Source organism: Monodelphis domestica, chromosome 2 (assembly GCF_027887165.1).
Source record: "Monodelphis domestica isolate mMonDom1 chromosome 2, mMonDom1.pri, whole genome shotgun sequence".
NCBI lineage: Eukaryota > Metazoa > Chordata > Mammalia > Didelphimorphia > Didelphidae > Monodelphis > Monodelphis domestica.
In genome coordinates this window covers 226,762,910-226,784,649 of record NC_077228.1, presented here as the reverse complement: position 1 = coordinate 226,784,649, position 21,740 = coordinate 226,762,910, and the positions used below count along the sequence as shown (strand labels likewise).

The window sequence follows — 21,740 nt, the reverse complement described above, 5'->3', positions numbered from 1 at the left end:
ACTTTGGTACCATTTTGTGGGTACCATTGGTACCATTTGGTACCATTGTGGGCTCTTTTAAGAGAGTATGGATAGCCCCTGGTATAACTACCATAGCCTCTAAAGTGTGTTCAGCCTGCTCTACCTGTCAGGCATGTAACCAACATGCCTTTTGTGGAAAAGCCTTTGGTGGGCATCCTCTGGCTTACACAACTTTTGAGCACCTGCAGATAGATTTTATAGCAATGCCAAAGGCTGGGCAATATAAATTTTGTCTAGTCATAGTAGACCAACTGACCAGATGGCCAGAAGCATTTCCTACAGCCTGAGCCACAGCGGCTTTTGTTGCTAAGGTGTTTTTAAAAGAGATTATTCTTCGCTTTTGGCCTGCTAGCACGTATTGATTCAGATAGAGGAAGTCATTTTACTGATTCTGTTCTAAATCATATATATTCTTGCTTGGGGATAACTCCCAAATTCCATGTTCCATATCATCCATAGAGATCAGTCCAACTTGAAAGAATGAACAGAGAACTTAAAAGTATCATTGGCAAATTATGCACTGAAACACATTTAAAATGGCCTGAAATTCTCCCTCTGGCACTATTTTATCTTAGAAGCAGGCACAGGGGAGACCTACACATCTCACCATTTGAGATGCTTTTTGGAAAACTGCCTATACAGACTAAGCCTTTCTCCCTGGCATATACATCATTATTAGGGTGAGATACTACTATTGCTTACTATATACAGGAATTACAGCACAAACTGTAAGAACTCCATGAATCTGAAGCTGCAATACAAGCAGGACCACTAGACTTTTCAATTTATGACCTGAACTCAGGAGACAAGGTGTATATAAAGAACTTCCAGCATACTGGAGCAACTTAGCCTTCTTGGGAAGGGCCATTCCAAATATTGTTATCTACTCCAACATCTATAAAAATTGGAGAGAAGGACTCTTGGATTCGTTGCTCACATGTAAAGAAAGCATATTCTATTGAAACTGATTGACTGAAGCCTATACATGCATTGGAGATAATAATCCATTGACAAGCAGATTTTTTTTTAAACACATTGAATTCCTGAACTTTTTTCTTCTCTTTTCTCTTTTTCCTTATTTTATTATTGATTTTCTTTTATTCTGATTAGAATATTTGATTTTTCCCTTTTCTCATTTCTGTACTTAAGGCACATGCAATCAATATTAATTTTATTCTACAATAATATAAGTTTAAGTATATATGTGTATATATATATACATATACATACATAGATAGATACATATACTTGCTATAATATTAATACATACCCAAACATCTTTAGACTGTGGGAACCTGCCATTTATTCATAATTGTTATGGGACTGTAATTAATGTTTGTGTCTGATTCTAGGAAACGGGATAAAAAAAATGAGCACAGACTTAACCTGAATAGTGCCAAAAAGCACACGGGCCAAAAAAAAAAAAGAAGAAGAAACCAATCCAGGTAGGATTGATGCACTTCTAAGCCAATACAAAGGACTTGAACCTAATGTGAGACTCGAGATTGCGACGCTTGACATACGTTAAGATGTAGGCCTTCCTTGTATCCACACTCTTTGTGAAAATACTTACAGACAAGTACCAAAGTTTGGCTATCATCCTGGTTCCCTCTATGCCTGAGAATGAAGGTTAAAATCAGACCAGGGAATGACACTTCCTTATCAAAATGAAAATCTGGTCCTTTTTTCTCTCCTATAGTATGGCAACTTCCTGTAGCCTTGGCTGAAAATGGGTAAGTGAAATATTACTGTATTCTGTCCTACAGACTTGTGGGATTAGAAATTACTTTAATTGGACCCTAATACAAGGGCCTGTTAGAAATTTACTCTTGCTTACTCAAAATTTGTATAAATAGATTTTTGATATTTTGATACTGATTTTGAATTCTTCTTAATATATATATATATATATATATATATATATATATATATATATATATATATATAAGGGTTTAATTTTTCTTCCATTATTTTTTCTTTTGTTTTTTGTTTTTGTTTTTGTTTTTATTTTTTATAAATTGACTCACACACACCCATAACTAAGCCTTGCATCCTGAGCTGAACTGGGTGTTTTTCAACACCTTCTTCAGGGAGGATTGTATTTTTGTAAAATCCAAGATTTAAATTTTTGTTCAAGAAAGATCTTCAGAGAAGAAGCTTGCTAATTCCTAATTTCAGAGACTGAACTGTTTGCAGAAAGATACCTAAACCCATACGCTACAGGAAGATCCAGAATGAACCTTGGGGTGCGGTTGATTGAACTGAAGATTAATTGAACATTTATTTTGAATGTACACTCTTATGCCAAAGGGGACTGCCCCTAATTGATTTTTTTCAATGAGCCCAGGAAAACATTGGTTTTGCTGTCTCTCTCTCTCCTATTTCCCCCTTATCTCTAACTATTGTAGTTTTCCTCTTAGAGGGTAAAATTTTGTATACACCTGCAGTTAGAAATTTTTGAGGTACAGGATGCTTATGTTTAGTGATCATTTGGGGAGACTAGTCCCCCAATCATTATCAGGGGGGATTGTGATTTTTAGATTTTTCCCATCTTGCTTAGTCTAGAACCCAGGAATGTGCACACCCACACTACACTGGCATGTGCTAGCAAATGACAAATCAGAAACAACTGACTGTCCCCTGGGCTGCCCTAAGTCAAGCTTGAGCCACCATTGGCACGTGTGAGATGCAGGAAGTGGTGTAGAAGACTGCCTTTGGGGTTCTCTTGACTTCCTGTGGAGAGGACTAGGTGCCAGTTTGACCCTGGAACTTGAGCCTGGAGGAGCTCCCACAGACAGCTTCCTTGAATTGATCACGTGTGTGAGTGATAAAGACTGACTCCCCTTTCCCTTGGCTCTCAGAGGAAGGCTGCCCTTGGCCAAAACCTTGAACTCCTGCCTGGCTCAGCCTGAGCAGTTTGAATTAACTCTCTCTCTCTCTCTCTCTCTCTCTCTCTCTCTCTCTCTCTCTCTCTCTCTCTCTCTCTCTCTCTCATTTTCTTCTTCCTATTGTCATTAAATCACCATAAAATTCCATTCTGACTTGAGTGTCTCATTTAGGATTTAAGAAATTAGATCCTTGGTGAACAATAATTATTACATTCAGTCTCTTACAGTCTGGATGCATTTATTTCAAGGCTGTCTTCTGCGATTTCCTCTGTAGTCTGGATTTTTTCTCCATTAAAATTATTCAGGGTCAAATTCTTCTTGTTCTTCTTGGTGTTGGGAAGTTGATTTTTTGCCATCATTATGCTGGTTTTTCCCTTCCCTTTCCAGTCATAAGTCTGAGTGAGAAGGGCAGGCTGTCTGTGTGTATGGAGCTAAGGAGAGTGGTTTTTGCCTGAGGCCACTGCTTGCACAGGCCCATCACCACCACCACTATACCAGACAGCAGTGCGGAATCCCCTCCCCCAGATAGCAGCTCATCATTTTGATGTCTTCCACTGTGCAGTCACATAATCCTTTGTGTTGCACCTCATTCTCATTCAGTTACTCTCCAAACAAGGCACCACGCAAAGGATTATGTCACTGGAAGTAGTACTGTACGTGAGTGATGCTGTGCTTTGCTGCGGCTCCACATACAATGCTCCTCTAACTGACCACCAATGAAAGAGGTGTCCCTTCTGGAAGTGCAGTGGGGGCCAGATAAATGGTCTTAGGGGGCTGCATGTGGCCTGCAGGCTGTAGTTTGGGGACCCCTGATCTAGTGCATCGGCTCTGTAGGTGGGGTGGGGGAGGGTAGATCAACTCACTTTTTGGTGGAAGCTATTTCACCCCCTTATAGTGTGGAAATGCCCAAATCCCATGTACCTTCAATGCTGTGCCCTACTATGGAGTCCCTTTGTTCATGTGTATTTGGATTTTTTGTCCTTTTGAGGTAGTCTATATTGGTAGGCACTGAGGAGAGGCATATTCCTGTGTCTAAGGTGCAGCCATGTTTACCCAGAAGTCCCAAAAGCCAAGATTGGGATGGTGTATTTTTCCCATAACTGATATTGTGACACAATTTCTGAATGGCTTAAGTTTTTTCCTATTTCTAAAATCATTCTTTTATGTTGGGAGATAGCCCTTTCTTCTTAAAAAGCAGAAAGAAGAAACAAATGATCTTTCTGACTCAGTTATCCTTTACAAAGCCAGGTCGTCACATTATCTAGAAAAATAAATTGGCACATAGTTGCTCTTTCATAGATTACTTATTGTTGTTGATCCTTTGTTTTTTAAGGGGACCAATGATATCATGTGGATGATGCCTTGACTTGCTTGTGAGTTGCATTTAAGTGGAGCAGAGATGTGAAAAGTTGTTGGCCTCTCTTCGAGAGTCATCAAAGTCCAGTGGCAGGACAAAAGTCAGGATGACTAGCAATATCCCTGTCCCAGGATGCAGCGGATGACTTTAGCATCTTTGCTGTTTGACCAAGTTCTAAGTGCTCCACAACATCTGCTTCAGTTGTCGTCCTGGCCATTGGAACAATTTTTTCTCATCCATACATTTCATTCTTTGGGGGTAAAGTCTTCATATGCTTGGAGAAGCCATTCTAGTAACTTACCCATAGGTTGTAAGCCTATCAGTTACTCTCAACTGGTTTGGCCAATCTGCTGAGACAATTTTATAGTGGCCACTGTGCATGCTACAACTTCTTGGGAGTCATAGGTGATAGCTGGGTGAAAGATAGATGCCCCAAATCAATGAGTAGCCCTGAGCCCTCCCACCAGAGGTGCTTGTCCTCCCTGAGCATCTGATATACTGCAGGGCACTTATATACAAAAGTACAAGACAAAGAGGAAAGAAAGGACAAGTGATAAGAGGATAAACACATAGTCACTCATTAGTAAAGAACTATAGTAAAGAACTATTCATAGCCAACATTCATTTTACTTTTCCATTCTCTGATTTTAGCAAAGTCAGCATTAACTCTCTAGGGTCCTTCCAAAGTCTTTCTCCTCCTGAAAACCAACACTTATAATGCTATTGTGCAGTTATTGGGAGGGCACAAAGCAACAACAAACCATCTCTATCCTGGCAGATATGTGAAGAAATATTAATGGTTAGGCAGTAGCATCTCTGGGAAAATGTCATAAAAATGCTGCAAAGGACCTACTCTTTTTATTAATGAGACCTATAGGACTATTAATAGAAGTTATAATGAAATGTTATGGAAAATAAACTCTAAAACCCTTTGTTTAAGTTATATTTAATTTCTGCCTTTCCTAAAAGACCTGTACTAATCTCATGTGTAAATGCACATAGATGGATCCTAGAGGTGTTCAATGATTCAGAGATGAGGGGTCTTGGTGCTTTGAGGTTACAAGGCAACCTCCTCCATTTCTGTGAAGAGAATCATAGCAAAACTCCAAGTATAAAGAAACTGATTTGGGGTGGTAGAGTATTAGATGGAAGGTCTGTATGTGAATCCTGACTTTGCCATTTAATAACTGGGTAACTCAGGCAGTTCACATTTGATTTCTCTAAACTTAAGAACCACATTCATAAAATGGGGTAATATACTTGTAATACCTGCCTCAAAAGTTTAGTATAAGATTGAAATTTTACATACTTACACATGTCTCTCTGTATGTGTGTGTATGTATATGATAGAATAATAGAGTTGGAAGAGATTGTACATGGGGCTAATGACTATAAAACGTAGCTCAATTTGTTGCGTTGGTTAGCACCCAGTTGTTCAAAGAACTCATAACACTGAATTAAAAAATTTTCCCCTTCTACCCATTATTTTAGTTTTCCCCCTAAACATTATAGAATAAATCTAATGTTTCTACATGATAACCCTTCAAAAATAAGATATGACAGCTGTCTTCAAATAAGTCCCATTTTCTTTAGGCTAAATGTCTCAGGTCCCCTGAACCACTGCCATGATTTACAGTCCCTTCACTATTCTGGTTATCTTCCTCTAAATAGTGCCTAGTTTTTTGATGTACCACAAAATGTAGTTCCCAGAAGCAGATTGTTTCCTAATAAGATCTGATCATTATTTCAACCAATAATTATATCTCAAACATCTACAATGTTTGAGGCATAATGTTAAGTGTCAAAGATACAAAGCCATAGAAATTACTCTGAAGGAATTTACATTCTATTATACATATCTATATTTATGTATTACATACAAAAATAACTATAAAACATATATGAAGTGATCTCTTGTGGTGGGGGGGAGGTGGAGCAACAGAGGAATCAGGGTGTGATGATTATCACAGGATGTAACAGGATCTGAGCTTTTAAGGAAGCTAGAGTTTCTGTGAGGCAGGGCTAAGGAAAGAATGTACTCCAGAGATGAGGAATTGATAGCCTATGCAAAAATGTAGAGATAGGAAATAGAATGTTGTTTGAAGGGAAGATCATGAAGGCCAGTTTTTGGCTGGACAGTAGACTCTAATGGTTAGGGAAGGAATGTATAAGAAGCCTAAAAACATAGACTAGAGTCAAACTGTGAAGCTTTAGATGCTAAACAGAAGAGTTTGAGTATGATTCTAGAGGTAACAGGGAGCCATTGGAATTTCCAGTGCTTATGTTTTAGGGGTATTGATTTGACAATTGTGGAGGATAGCCTGAGGAGGGGAGATACTAGAATTAAAGAGATCAATTAGGAGGCTATTGAATTAGTCTAGGTGAGAGGCGATGAGGGCCTGAACTACAGTGGTAGTATTATAAATCAACAAACATTTATTAAGCACCTGCTATGTATCATGTATTTTGCTAAGTTCTAGAGTATAGAAAGGCAAAAAATGGTCTTTGAACTCAAGGAGCTCATAGTCTGATGGGGGAAACAACATGTAAAAAACTATGTTCTAATGTAATATGTAAAGTATAATTGGACATAATATCAGAGGGAAAGTACTAAGATTAAGGATTAGGAAAAGTTTCTTACAGAAGATGGGACTTTTGCTGAGACCTGAAGGAAAACAGGAAAAGCAGGAGGCAGAGATGAAGAGAGAGTTCCAGAAATGGGGTACACCCAGTTTAAATGATTGGAGTCAGGAGATGGAGGCTCTCATGTCCCAGAAAGTAAAGAGGCTTTTGTCATTGGATTTTACATGGAAGAAGGAAGGGAAATAAGGTTGGAAGATTGAAAAGGTAAAAAAGGGTCAGGAGATGAAGAACATTCATTTCGAGTGTAGAGAAAAGCGATAATAATAATAGTATTTATATAGCCCTTTAATGTTTTCAAAGAGTTCTACATAAGCTATCTCTTCTTATCTTCATAACAATGCTAAAGTAATTGCTATTACTACCCCCATTTTACAGATGAGGAAACTGAGGCTAAGTAATTAAGTAACTTCCTCAGCAACATAGAACTAGTAAGGTTGAGATCACATTTGAACTCAAGTCTTCATGTTTCCAAGTCTAGCACTTTATCTACTAATTCATCTAGCTGTTCAGAAACAAATATGAGAACGGTTGTGAAGATAAGATCAATTTAGCAGCTGTTTCAGTGTGAGGAAGTGAAAACATAAATGTAGTGAACCCAGAGTAAACTAGGAGATACTGATTTCCTCAACAGAAATGGGCAAATTTGGAAGAGGGGTCAGTTTAGAGAAGGAAGATAATCAGTTATGATCAATACAGAATTAAATGGAATAATAAAAATAATAGCTAACATTTATGTAGTACTTTCATATTTGAGCCTTACAACAACCCTGGCAGGTAGGAGCTATTATCCCAATTTTACAGATGAAGAAACAGAAAGGTCAAGTGAATTAATTGCTCAGAATTAGTAGTCTCTCTGATTTCAAGGCTATTTCTTTAAAATATACTACTCTAAGGATCCAAAGCCTCAAATCTATGATCTTGAAAAAAAAAAACGTTTTCATAATTGTATTTTTAAAACATAATTGATTTTCTTCATAATCCTATACATTTGATATAATACATTTAAGAATATGATTCTGAGAAGGGATTCAGAAGCTTCACCAGACTATCCAAGGGTGCATGACAAAAAAAAAAAAGGGTGAAGAACTCCATGCTACCTTATTTCATCTTTAGTAAGAGGAGTTTCTGTTCTTAAAAAGAGATCACCTAAGTCAGACTCTTATCAGTCTCAATCCAAAGTAGCCATGACCGCCTACTATTGCATAGTAAGCATAAGTAAGTCCACAGCAAAGAAATAAACTTTTGCACATCACATAAAATCAATGTCACAATATAATGAATCATTACCTGTCCAGCTAACATTTCATATAACAGAACACCATAGGCCCACCAGTCCACAGATTTTCCATATGGCTGATAAGCAATGATCTGTGAAGAGAAAAATTAATACATTTAGTAGTTAATCAGTATCCTCAAAGAAAACCATTGTAACATGCACATGTTTGAGAGATAACTATAATGCCAGGAGATCAGTTTTGGTGTGATTGTCTTTGAACTTACATATTTAAAGGAATACTGCCTTTCTAGTAGCCTTTTTAGGAATCATATATTAACTCTATTGATATCATCTTTGATTATAACCTGTTTGGAATTCTTTGGGAATTTCCCCTAGCATTAGTTTACATACTGAAAAAGGAAATCTCTGGTTATTGTTGAAACCTTATCTTTAAAGAGAAATGACATTAGCCATGTAGTTATATACATTATTTAACTGATTTCTAAGTGACATTTGGCTTTTTTCTAAAAATTAAATTCATCCTCTGGTGTATGTGTGTGTGTGTATGTATGACAGAAAGAGAGAGAGAGAGAAAAATTTGCCAATGAATGACAGCAATACACTAAGAAGGGACCCAATAATAGCAACATAATGGGAATAACTGTGTAATATCCCCAAATTACTACTTTAATATTAGGAGTGACACTTAATCAAGTACATAAGTTCTGAGGTGTTCAAGTAATGCAAAAACCAAACCAAAACAAATATAACTCAATACATTTGTTATGCAAAGAGAAATAAAATAATGCTATTAGTCTCAACACAACCATGATGCTATTTTCAGTTAGTTTCTTGATTTATTCTTATCAAGAATTATCAACCTTTCTAATATTACTCAGAAGTCTAACAGATAAATTCAAGAAGTCTTACTATAATTACATAATTTTCTCTCTGTCTAGCTTAAATAAATTAATTCATAGTATTTCTGTGTAGAATTCATGGAGAAATGTAAGAATAAAAGCTTGACCATAGAGATGTCAGAAGGAAAAAAAAAAGGCTAAATTTCAGATTCTATTAACTTAACTCTTATTTCATTAAGAAGAAATTGACAAACACAGAAACCAACCAGGAAAGAGAGGACCATTTCTTGTGAAATAGCAGGTTCTATACCAAAAATTTATGGACCAAATTTGATTCTAATCTGAAAGCACGCATCTCTTCTCTTGGACCATTCTGCTATCAATCATGTCCTACACATCCCTATTCTAACAGAAAGACTATGTGGGCTAATACCAAGAAAATATCTGATTCATTTATGTGTTTTTCTTTGTCACTGTTAAATTTGTAATAAGAAAATGGAAAATAACCTGATAAATATGGGGCTTAATCAAGAGAATAATGGCAGTGGAATTCATTGTTCCTTATAAACTGAATAGAACTAAATTTCCTGGCTTGGGGCTGTTCTCTTGACAATCACTGCAGAATAGTATACAGGGTTGCATGAGTTTAACACATTTTTAATGAAATGTGACAAGTTTTATTAAACACATTATTGCTTTCCATCCCTTTCCACCTCATTCAAAAGGGTCACTCTAAGCTTGCACCTGTAAGAATGAGACAAAGCGTTCTAAAACCTAAAAAGTAATGAGAGTGTTGAATTGTAAATGTGGTATATAATTTCATGGTCACAGCAGGTTTCTAAGAGTGTCCTTGGTAAGAGGTAAATGATGTCATACACTTCAGTTTGAAAAAGATTTCTGGGTATGAAAAGACAATGTTTAATGTTGCTGGAGCAACATTTGAAAAATAAAACATTATTTTATTTCATGTTTAGCTGTTATAAACATATTTATCTAACCAACCAAATTTCACTACAGAGAAAAAAGTAGTTGGATTGTTACAAAACATAAGCACTTATTTTGTGGCAAGCACTGAGATTAAAAAGAAAAATAAAAACAGTCCCTGTCCTCAAAAAATAAAAAAATATAAAATATATGTAAATTACTTTCCATTTACTATACTATGTACGTATACTATATATATGACAGTACTTTCCATTTCTTTTATTGTGTGTCCCCTCACTATATATGTGTATGCAATATATATTAATATATATTAAATGGAAGATAATATCAGAAAGTTGGAAGGAAGGGTAGAAAGGAAAAGACACAAGGGAAGGCCTTCTATATTCAGTGAGATTTTTGGTGAATCTTGGAGGAAACCAGGAGATGGAAATAAGGAAGGAAAGCTTTCTAGGTATGGGGGACAGACAGTGAAAAGATCCAGAGTTGGAACATGGTCCTTTTTACAAGGAACAGCAAGGATAGTATACTTAAGGGAGAAGAAAGAGTCAAAGTAAGAAGGGCCAAATGAGAAAATGCCATACAGAATTTTTGATCCTGGTAGTAACGTGGAGGCACTCTAAATTCTTTCTAGAATTGCACTCAGTAGAAGGGGAGTAGAAATCTGTGAACCTTTAAGGTTTTAATTAAGACCCATTTGGATCTTTATAGATTTGAAAAAAAAAATCTTTCAACGTCTTTCATCTCATCCAAATGGACTATATTCTTCTTCCTTTTTACATGGGAACATTTCTGTGCTCATTTTGTGAACTCCGTTCATGAATTCCAGGGATACTGTCAATTTTCTTATTAAGAAATGTCTGAAAGTTACTTTTGAAATGTTTAATAACATATTTGAAAACAATGACATTCTTGTTAAGAATCCCATATTGTGATTATACATGTGAGTACATCTTTATTTCCTTGCTTGTTAATTGTGTACCTATTTCCTGTACCTACCTAGAGAAGAAATATCTGAAACTAAGTATTGTTCCTTAGCACTGCCATCTCTCTTAAAGCATCCTTTTCTTAATGGTAAGTAACAGTTCAATTTAACTTGTTGTTATGACAGTAACTCCTATGCACTAAGTTACTTTTTGATAGATTAATTTGGTGGATGAATCCTCAATCTGTATTCTGTGAACTTATTTTTAAAATATATTGATAATTGGATTTCAATAAAATTAGTGAGGCTGGTGAATGAAGGGGACTTTATTTAGAATTTAACATAACTAATTTTAAGACCAATTCAGGAATCAAAAACTACCTCCTCAGGATATAAGGAATACATCCTGAATTCTGGAAAATGCCAAAACTTAAAAGTCTAAAGATTCTGCTTATACATCTGTGTGAGAACTTCCATAGATCAAGAAAGCCAGGAGGACTTCTGAGTAAGCAGCATGGCAGCAGTCTAGACGTGGGATGCTTCCTCTCCTCAGACCACCAACATAGACTACCTCAGAAGACCCAAAAAACCATTTTCATAAGAACGAAGGGACTCTACAGGAGGGGGAAGCATTGACAGTATATGGGATTTGGGCATTTCCACACTATAAGGGGGTGAAAAAGCTCCCAATAAAATGTGAGCTGATCTACCCTCCCCCATCCCACCTACAGAGCCAGAGTCAGAGCCAGCATGTGCCAGAATCAGCGAGTGAGCGAGGGGCACCTCTGGAATGAGCAAAGGGCACCTCTAGGTCTTGGGAGCTGACTAAGACCACCAAGGACCTACCCCTGAGAGCAGTTACACCTGAAATCCTGGTGGGTGGGGGAGTGCAGGCTGTGGGCACCCCCCGGAAGGTAGCATAGCTGCAGAGATTCAAGAGCTTGCCTCAGGCAAAATCCTTGCTCCTTAACTCCATACACAGAGAACCTGCCCAGCTCACTCAGATTTCTGACTAAAAAAGGAAGGTAAATCTTCCACAGCAATGACTAATTGCACACAGGAGCCCCAAACTCCTTCCAAAAAGAGCAAAAAAAAGTCAGTGACCCTTGAAAATTTTTACGGAGGAAAAACCCAGGCTGCAGAGGATATATAGGAGGAAATTCAAACAAAAACAAAACCTTCTAAAAACATGGAAATTGTCCACAAGCTCTGGAAGGACTTAAATTGGAGATTATCAAAAGATGGAAGCCTTCTGGCAAGGGTAAACCTTAAAATTTCTTAGACTTATAAATGTTGGGAATTTCACCATTGGGAAATTTCATACTTGAAAAATTTCCTACTGATAGTCTATTGGAATGTGAACCCCCCTTTGGCATGGGAGGGTCCTTCTCCTCCCTACTTAAGATTACTTTAGGACAGAAACCTTTTGCTGAACAATGGAAAGGGCTTTGACCTATGATTAAGCATAGAACAGGAAGTTCTTTGAGTCATGATTGATTTTAGAATTAATACAATAGAGATACTTGGAATGACAGAACCAGGTCTTGGAACTTCCAATCTCCACCCTACTCAGGGTAACAGGATTTAGGAAGGGCTGCAGCAAAGGATCAAGATTTAATTATTTGAGAATATGACCTTCAACAGACATGTGCAAAGCCACAGACCTCTGGGCGGTCTTGGGTTAAGCTAGAGCCACCATTGGCACAGGGAAGACATGGACAGTGATTGGTAGATGTGAGAACTGAGGGGAGGGAACTGAGATGGTTCCCTTAAAGATAGTGGGGTCTGAGGACTGAAGGGGGTTGGAGAGGTTTTGCTCTGAGAGGTTGTGCTCTGAGAAGCTTGCTTTGAAGGAAGCTGGAGGTGGAGGCCCCTGAGACTGTTTCTCCATTTTGGTCACGTGAGTGATAGGGACTGATCTCTTTTCTTTGCCTCAGCTATCTAAGGGCTTGGGCCTTTTGGCCCAGCCTAAACAGAGGGGGTATTTAAGCCCTACTCCCTTCTCTCTCTCTCTCTCTCTCTCTCTCTCTCTCTCTCATACCTTTCTTCCTCCTGTTTGTAATTAAACTCCATAAAAGATTGATTGCTGACTTGAGTTTTCATTTAGGAATTAATAGCTGAATTCCTTGGTGACCTTAAATTAATATATATCAGTCTTTTAAAGTGATTTCCTTGTCACACAAGATAAGTGGGAAATGGTTAAAAAAGAAAAAAAATTATAGCACAAAACCAAAAAGTTATAGGAGAAAACCAAAAAAATTATAGCTGAAAATCAAAAGGTTAAAGCAGAAAACCAGGCCTTAAGGACCAGAATTGAGCAACTGGGAACCAATGATCTTATAAAACAGAAAGAATTAATAAAGCAAACTCAAAAGACTGACAAAATAGAAGAAAACAAAAAATATCTCACTGACAAGGTGACATATCAGGAAAACAGAGGAAGGACTGAAATTTGAGAATCATTATTCTACCTGAAAAGCCAAAAAATAAACAGAAATCTTGACATCATACCACAAGAAATCATCCAATAAAACTGCCCTGATGTTCTTGAACAAGGGGGCAAAACAGACATTGAAAGAGTTCATAGAACACCCTCTATACCAAATCCCTAAAAGACAACTACCAGGAAAGTAATTGCAAATTCCAGAGCTTTCAAGCTAAGGAGAAAATTCTACAAGAAGCCAAAAAGAGACAACTCAGATACCAATGAGCACCAATCAAGTTCACAGACGACCTGGCAGCTTCCACACTAAAGAACAGCAAGGCCTGGAATATGATATTCAGAAAGGCAAGAGAACTGGGTCTTCAACCAAGAATCACCTATCCATCAAAACTGACTATATAATTCCAGGGGAAAGTATGGGCATTCAACAAAATAGAAGATTTTTCAAGTATTTGTAAAGAAAAGACCAGAACTAAGTGGAAAGTTTGATATCCAAACACAAAGATCAAGAGAAACATGAAAAGGTAAATAAGAAAAAGAGGGAAAAGGAGAAAAATTGTTTTTTTTTGTATTCAAACTGTCTTCTTTAAGGGCTACAATTATATCAAATTATATATATTAATATATGGGGGAAATATTATTTGTAACTCTCAAAAATTGTATTCATTATTATAGTAATTAGAAGAATTACTAATAGGAAAAGATTGGGGCATTAAGGGATATAAGATGATATGCAAGAAAAGGGGTGGGGGGAATTGAAGAGGGTACCAAGAGATACTTGAAGAAATAAAATAAATAGAATAATCTTTTTTCACACAAAGATACACATGGGAATGGGAGGGGAAGAATACTCTTATAAGAAGGAGAGGAAGAGAGTGCTAATAGATAATACTTAAACCTTACTCTCAGTGAAATCAACTGTGAGAGGGAAGAGCATCTAGATCCATTGGGATCTTGAATTATCTCTTATCCTACAGGGTAAGGGAGAAGGTAAAATTAAGGGCTATAGGGAGGAGGGAGTACAAAAAAGGGAGGGAAGGAGAGGGGGCGAGGGAACTTAATAGACCCTAAAATAAAAATAGAAGGGAACAAAAAGGGAGGGGCCAGAAAGGGAATCATATCAAGGGAGGGGATTAGGGGGATTGATTAAAAGTAAAGCACTGGTTTAAAAGGATATAGCAAAAGAAGAAAGGACAGAACTAGGAGAGGATATCAAAATACTAGGGAATTCACAAGGGACAATCATAACTTTGAACATGAATGGGATGAACTCACCCATAAAATGTAGACGAATAGGAGAGTGGATTAGAATCCAAAACCCTACCACATTTTGTCTACAAGAAACACACATGAGGCGGGTAGATACTCACAAGGTCAGAACTAAAGGTTAGAGCAAGACCTATTGGATCTCAACTGATATAAAGAAGGCAGGAGTTGCAATCATGATATCTGACAAAGCCAAAATAAAAATAGACCTGATTAAAAGAGATAGGGAAGGTAAATACATCCTGATAAAAGGGAGTATAGACAATGAGAAAATATCACTAATCAACATGTATGCACCAAATGGTATAGCAGCTGAATTTCTAATGGAAAAACTAGTAGAATTGAAGGAGGAAATAGATAGTAAAACTATACTAGTGGGAGATCTGAACCTACCACTATCAAATTTAGATAAATCAAATAAAAAAATAGATAAGAAAGAGGTAAAAGAGCTGAATGAAATCTCAGAAAAATTAGAGTTAATACATATATGGAGAAAAATAAATAGGGACAAAAAGGAATACACCTTCTTTTCAGCAGCACATGGTACACTCACAAAGATTGATCATGTACTAGGTCATAAAAACATGGCATACAAATGCAGAAAAGCAGAAATAATAAATGTATCCTTTTCAGATCATAAGGCAATAAAAATAATGATCAGTAAGGTACATGAAGAGTCAAATAAAAAATTAATTGGAAATTAAACAATATGATCCTCCAAAATTGGATAGAGAACAAATCATAGAAACAACTAATAATTTCATTGAAGAAAATGAGAATGATGAGACATCCTTTTAAAATCTATGGGATGCAGCCAAAGCAGTACTCAGGGGAAAATTTATATCCTTGAGTTCATATATTAACAAATTAGGGAGGACAGAGGTCAATGATTTGGATATGCAAATCAAAAAACTTGAAAGCAAACAAATTAAAAATCCCCAGAAGAAAACCAAATTAGAGACCCTAAAAATTAAGGGAGAAATTAATAAAATTGAAAGTGATAGAACTATTGAACTAATAAATAAGACTAGAAGCTGATATTTTGAAAAAACAAACAAAATAGACAAAGTGCTGGTCAATCTAATAAAAAAAAGGAAAGAAGAAAATCAAATTAATAGTATCATAGATGAAAAGGGAGAACTCACCTCCAATGAAGAGGAAATTAAGGCAATCATTAAAAAATATTTTACCCAATTATATGGCAATAAACATGCCATGCCAATTTAGGTGATATGGATGAATATTTACAAAAATATAAATTGCCTAGACTAACACAAGAAGAAATAGAATTCTTAAATTATCCCATATCAGAAAAAGAAATTGAATAGGCCATCAAAGAACTCCCTAAGAAAAAATCCCCAGGCCCTGATGGATTCACAAGTGAATTCTATCAAACATTCAAAGAATAGCTAATCCCAATACTATACAAACTATTTGACATAATAAGCAAAGAGGGAGTTCTATCAAATTCCTTTCATGACACAAATATGGTACTGATTCCAAAGCCAGGCAGGTCAAAAATGGAGAAAGAAAACTAGAGACCAATCTCCTTAATGAACATAGATGCAAACATCTTAAATAGGATACTAGCAAAAAGACTCCAGCAAGTGATCAGGAGGGTTATTCACTATGATCAGGTGGAATTTATGCCAGAAATGCAGGGATGTTTCAATATCAGGAAAACCATCCACATTATTGACCATATCAACAAGGAAACCAACAAAAATCATATGATTATCTCAATAGATGCAGCAAAAGCTTTTGACAAAATACAACACTTATTCCTATTAAAAACATTAGAAAGTATAGGAATAGAAGGGCCTTTCCTAAAAATAATAAACAGAAGATATCTAAAATTATCAGCAAATATCATCTGCAATGGGGATAAACTAGAAGCCTTCCCAATGTGTGAGTGAAACAAGGATGCCCATTATCACCTCTATTATTAATCATTGTACTAGAAACACTAGCAGTAGCAAGTAGAGAAGAAAAAGAAATTGAAGGTATTAAAATTGGCAATGAAGAGAACAAGCTATCACTCTTTGTGGAAGATATGATGGTCTACTTAAAGAATCCTAGAGATCAAATAAAAAGCTAGTGGAAATAATCAACAACTTTAGCAAAGTTGCAGGATACAAAATAAACCCACGTAAGTCATCAGCATTTCTATTTTATCTCTAACACATCCCAGCAGCAAGAATTAGAGAAATTCCATTTAAAATCACCCTAGCAACATAAAATACTTAGGAATCTATCTGCCGAGACAAACACAGGAACTATATGAACACAACTGTAAAACACTTTCCATACAACTAAAACTATATCTGCGCAATTGGAAAAACCTTAATGCTCATGGGTAGGATGAACTAACATAATCAAAATGACCATCCTACCCAAATTTATTTGCTTATTTAGTGCTATAGCCACAGAACTTCTAAAAAACTTCTTTACTGAATTAGAAAGAAACATAACAAAGTTCATTTTGAAGAACAAAAGATCAAGCATATCCAGGGAAATCATGAAAAAAAAAATGTGAAGGAAGGTGGTCTTGCAGTACCAGATCTCAAACTATACTATAAAGTGGTGGTCATTAAAACAACTTGGTACTGGCTAAGAGACAGAAAGGAGGATCAGTGGAATAGACTTGGGGTAAGTGACCTCAGCAAGACAGTCTATGACAAACCCAAAGATCGCAGCTTTTGGGACAAAAATCCACTATTTGATAAAAACTGCTTTGAAGATTGGAAGACAGTGTGGGAGAGATTAGGCTTGGATCAATACCTCACACCCTACATCAAGATAAACTCAGAATGGGTGAATAGCTTGAACATAAAGAAGGAAACTATAAGTAAATTAGGTGAACACCGAATAGTATACATGTCAGACCTTTGGAAAGGGAAAAATTTTAAAACCAAGCAAGACTTCGAAAGAGTCACGAAATGTAAAATAAATAATTTTGACTACATCAAATTAAAAAGGTTTTGTACAAACAAAACCAATGTAACCAAAATCAGAAGGGAAATAACAATCTGGGAAACAATCTTCATAACAAAAACTTCTGACAAAGATCTAATTACTCAAATTTACAAAGAGCTAAACCAGTTGTACAAAAAATCAAGCCATTCTCCAATTGATAAATGGGCAAGGGACATGAATAGGCAATTTTCAGTTAAAGAAATCAAAACTATTAATAAGCACCTGAAAAAGTGTTCCAGATCTCTTATAATCAGAGAGATGCAAATCAAAACAACTCTGAGGTATCACCTCACACCTAGCAGATTGTCCAACATGACAGCAAAGGAAAGTAATGAATGCTGGAGGGGATGTGGCAAAGTAGAGACATTAATGCATTGCTGGTGGAGTTGTGAATTGATCCAACCATTCTGGAGGGCAATTTGGAACTATGTGCAAAGGGTGCTAAAAGACTGTCTGCCCTTTGGTCCAGCCATAGCACTGCTGGGTTTGTACCCCAAAGAGATAATCAGGAAAAAGACATGTACAAGAATATTCATAGCTTTGTTCTTTGTGGTGGCAAAAAATTGGAAAATGAGAGGATGTCCTTCAATTGGGGATTGGCTGAACAAATTGTGGTATATGTTGGTGATGGAATACTATTGTGCTCAAAGGAATAATAAAGTGGAGAAATTCCATGGGAATTGAAACAACCTCCAGGAAGTGATACAGAGCGAAAGGAGCAGAATCAAGAGAACATTGTACACAGAGACTGACACACTGTGGTACAATTGAATGTAATGGACTTCTCCACTAGTGGCAATTCAGTGATCCTGAACAACCCAGAGGGATGTATGAGAAAGAACACTATCCACATTTAGAGGAAAATCTGTGAGAGTAAAAACACCAAAGAAAAAACAACTGCTTGATTGTATGGTTCAAGGGGGATATGATTGGGGATGTAGACTCTGAATGAACATCCTAGTGCAAATACCAACAATATGGAAATGGATTCTGATCAAAGACAGGTGTAATACCCAGTGGAATTCTGTGTTGGCTACGGGAGGGGAGGAGAGGGGAAAGAGGAGGGAGGAATAGAAAATAATTTTTGTAACCAGGGAATAATGTTTGAAATTGACCAAATTTAAAAAATTAATAAAAAAGAAAGCCATAATTTCACAAAGCTGTCTTTCTTCCTAATTCAAAATGGCTATCTATAATTTACACTTAATCTTCTTTCTCCACCGACCACTAATAGATCATTCTCCTTTCTTCTATCCTTCTCAGATCTAGACAAGCAATGTTACTTATCAGAGGCCTGTTTTCCTTAGTAATGGCCTCCATCAACTAAACAAAATATGCTGGTTTAGCCACTGAAAAAATATTATGGGGCCTATCTGGCAATTACAGTGTAGTTCTCTCAGGAGTAATAGCAGGATGTGATTTGGAATTTAACAAGAATGTCTCTTTTCAAAGAAATTCAAAATCAGTCACCTTTGGCTTATTAATATGGTACTCATGGGCACTGGTTGAAATGAGAAGCCTCAAAGAGCTAAATTACAGTGTTTAAGATTCAAACTTGCCACAGAAAATTCATTTTTAGAAAAAAAAAATTATTCACTGGTTAGATGCTATTAATATATACCTCTAATTAACTCAACTCCATTGGGGCTGGCAGGGGGAGGGAGTCCATTTAAAGAACCTCACCTTAATCTAAACAATAGAGAGGCACACAGAGATTATTAAAGATTTTAGTTGTAATGCCCATTTGGATAAACTGAATTCCATTATCTTATACAGTGTATTCTGATTCCCTGCTGTCTCTGACATAGTAAATTCATTCCAGAAATCTTCTATATATTAAGACTGGAAACTCAAAGAATGTGAGGCAAGATGTATTCCTCTAAGACTTTCAAAAAGTTTTTTTTTCAGTTGTATTATTAAATAGGGATGTTATTACACTTAGAAACTGTATCGACAACTAGGAGAAAATCTTAAGAAACCTCATTCAAGGAGCTGGGATTAATATTTCCTTTTCTTTAATGGAGGAATGGCAGGGAGGCAAAGAGAGAGATGGATGTATAGGGAACAAGGATTGGTTGGAGTGGAGGGAGACAGACAGAGAAGTAGAGAACAGAAAAAGAGGAGGAAAGACAGAAAGAAGGGAGGGAAAAGAAGACTGCTTGACATTGATGACACAGAGAGGATTTTCTTCCTTCTGGCATGTGGCAGTGCAAAGAACTTCAAAGAAAAAAATCTATAGAACAGCTGCCATAAAATATAGAATGCTTGTATTACCATAGAGATGAGAGATACTTAAGCAGACACCAGTATTTTCAACTCTGACATTTTCTTGTTATTATCTTGTGCTCACAATTTTGGCATATATATCTTCAATCTGAGGGGTTTTTTTGGTTTTGTTTTAACCATGTATCCATTTTTTTAAAGAGCTAGTTTAGTTAAAACTAGATATTACAGTGCCCAGGAAATACTTGTTGACTAACTGATTAACCTAATTTCTAAAGCCACTTATATAGAGACACATCAGTGCAACACATGCTAATACAGGTGCCATAATGGGGAAGTGCTAGAGGGAGTCAGGAAGACCCGTTTAAATCTCTCATTGAATATTTACAGTTGGGTGACTCTTGGCAAGTCACTTAACTTTTCTCAGTCCTACTTTCTTCATCTATAAAATAGGGATAATGACAATACCTACTTCTTAGAGTTGCGAGGATCACTAGAGGCAATAATTGCAAAGTACTTAGCAAAATTCCTGGCAAACAGTAAGCATCTTATAAATTTTATCTATTATTATTATTATTATTATTATTATTATTAATAGTTATTATTATTAACACCTCTCAGTGTTGTTGTGAGGGTAAGATCAGATTAACATATGCGTGATGCCCTTGCAAATGTTAAAGCACTGTAAATGCTGGCTATAGTTACTATGAATGAGTGAAAATACCACTGCCAATCTCTTCATATTTATGGAATTTTTAGCCTTCTCTCAAAATATCTTACATACTGGGTGTTATATGTGATTGACACACAGATGACTGTCAGTCTGTATACTAAATACTGGTAAGGATTAATGTCTTTAGTCTTTTAAAAATAAATAGAAATAGAAGTTCTAATATTGCTTTCCCTTCTCACTTCCACTTTTCAGAATCCTTATCTTCCTCTAAGCCTTAGTTTGTGTGACACTTTCTAAGGACAGTCTTTACTAGTTCCCCTAGTTGCCAACTGCTTTATCTTGACTCAAGTGATCATGTACACACTTATCTGATTAAATTTTGTATTTTCTTTAGAAGAATGCAAGCTTAAGGTCAGGGTTTTTATTGCTTGTCTGTTTTGTCTTTGTGTCTCTAGTGCCCAGCACAGTGCTGTGCACATAGAAGGTTCTTATTGGACTAGATTGGATAAGTGGATAAGACCTGAAATGTTCTTTAAAGGAAAAATTATGGCTCAATCTAGAAGCACAGGGAGGAAAAATCTCATTTTTCCCAAAGAAAGCAAGAAATTGTCATTTTAAAATTTCTTAAAATTAAACCCAATAAGGCTTTGAAATCTATAAACAATAGCCACCTTTCTCCTGCCTTTCCATCCTGACCATAGTGAAGATAGTAAAGTTTCCCAAGGGTCAGACCAGAATAAAATGGTATAAGAAATCATATGTGGTTTTCAATACCACTCAAAATAATATCTTTGAAAAATCTAGTGACCACACTGTACTTGCTCTAAAATTAAGGGGTCTCTGGGACAGTGCCATAGTTAAATGGATAGAAAACCAGACTTAGAGAAAGGAGGTCCTGGGTTCAAATCTTCCTGGAGACACTTCATAGCTATGTGACCCTAGGGAAATCACTTAACCCTAATTGCCTAGCTTTTGCCATACTTTTGCCTTGGAACTTAGTACTAATTCTAGGACAGCAGGTAAGAGCTTAAAAAAAGTTAAGGGACCTCTTCTCTTCCCAGATATACCCCAAGTCCTATGATAACCTATAGAAACTATAGACAAATTATATTTTTATATTTCATGAAAAAGGGGTTTTAAAAATTCTGACTATAGATGAAATAGGAGAGCCAGCTCTAACAATTAGAGAAAAATGTATCAATGGTAAGCTTTCTCTTGTTGGGAAACAAGGGTAACATTTTGGTAAAATAAACTATGAGAAATAAGAGAAAGTAATATGCCAGAGCCCCATTATTATTTCATTGACA

At 36.3% G+C, this 21,740-nt stretch overlaps 1 protein-coding gene across 2 annotated transcripts in view; it reads right to left on the bottom strand.

Moving 5' to 3' along the window:
* PRKCA (protein kinase C alpha) overlaps positions 1-21,740 on the bottom strand; it is a 590,805-nt gene that overhangs the window by 29,391 nt on the left and 539,674 nt on the right. For both annotated transcript variants that reach the window (XM_007482766.3, XM_001370222.5), the window contains exon 14: positions 8,197-8,277. In XM_007482766.3, the coding sequence (XP_007482828.1) occupies positions 8,197-8,277 (81 nt within the window). The remainder of the gene's footprint in view (positions 1-8,196; positions 8,278-21,740) is intronic.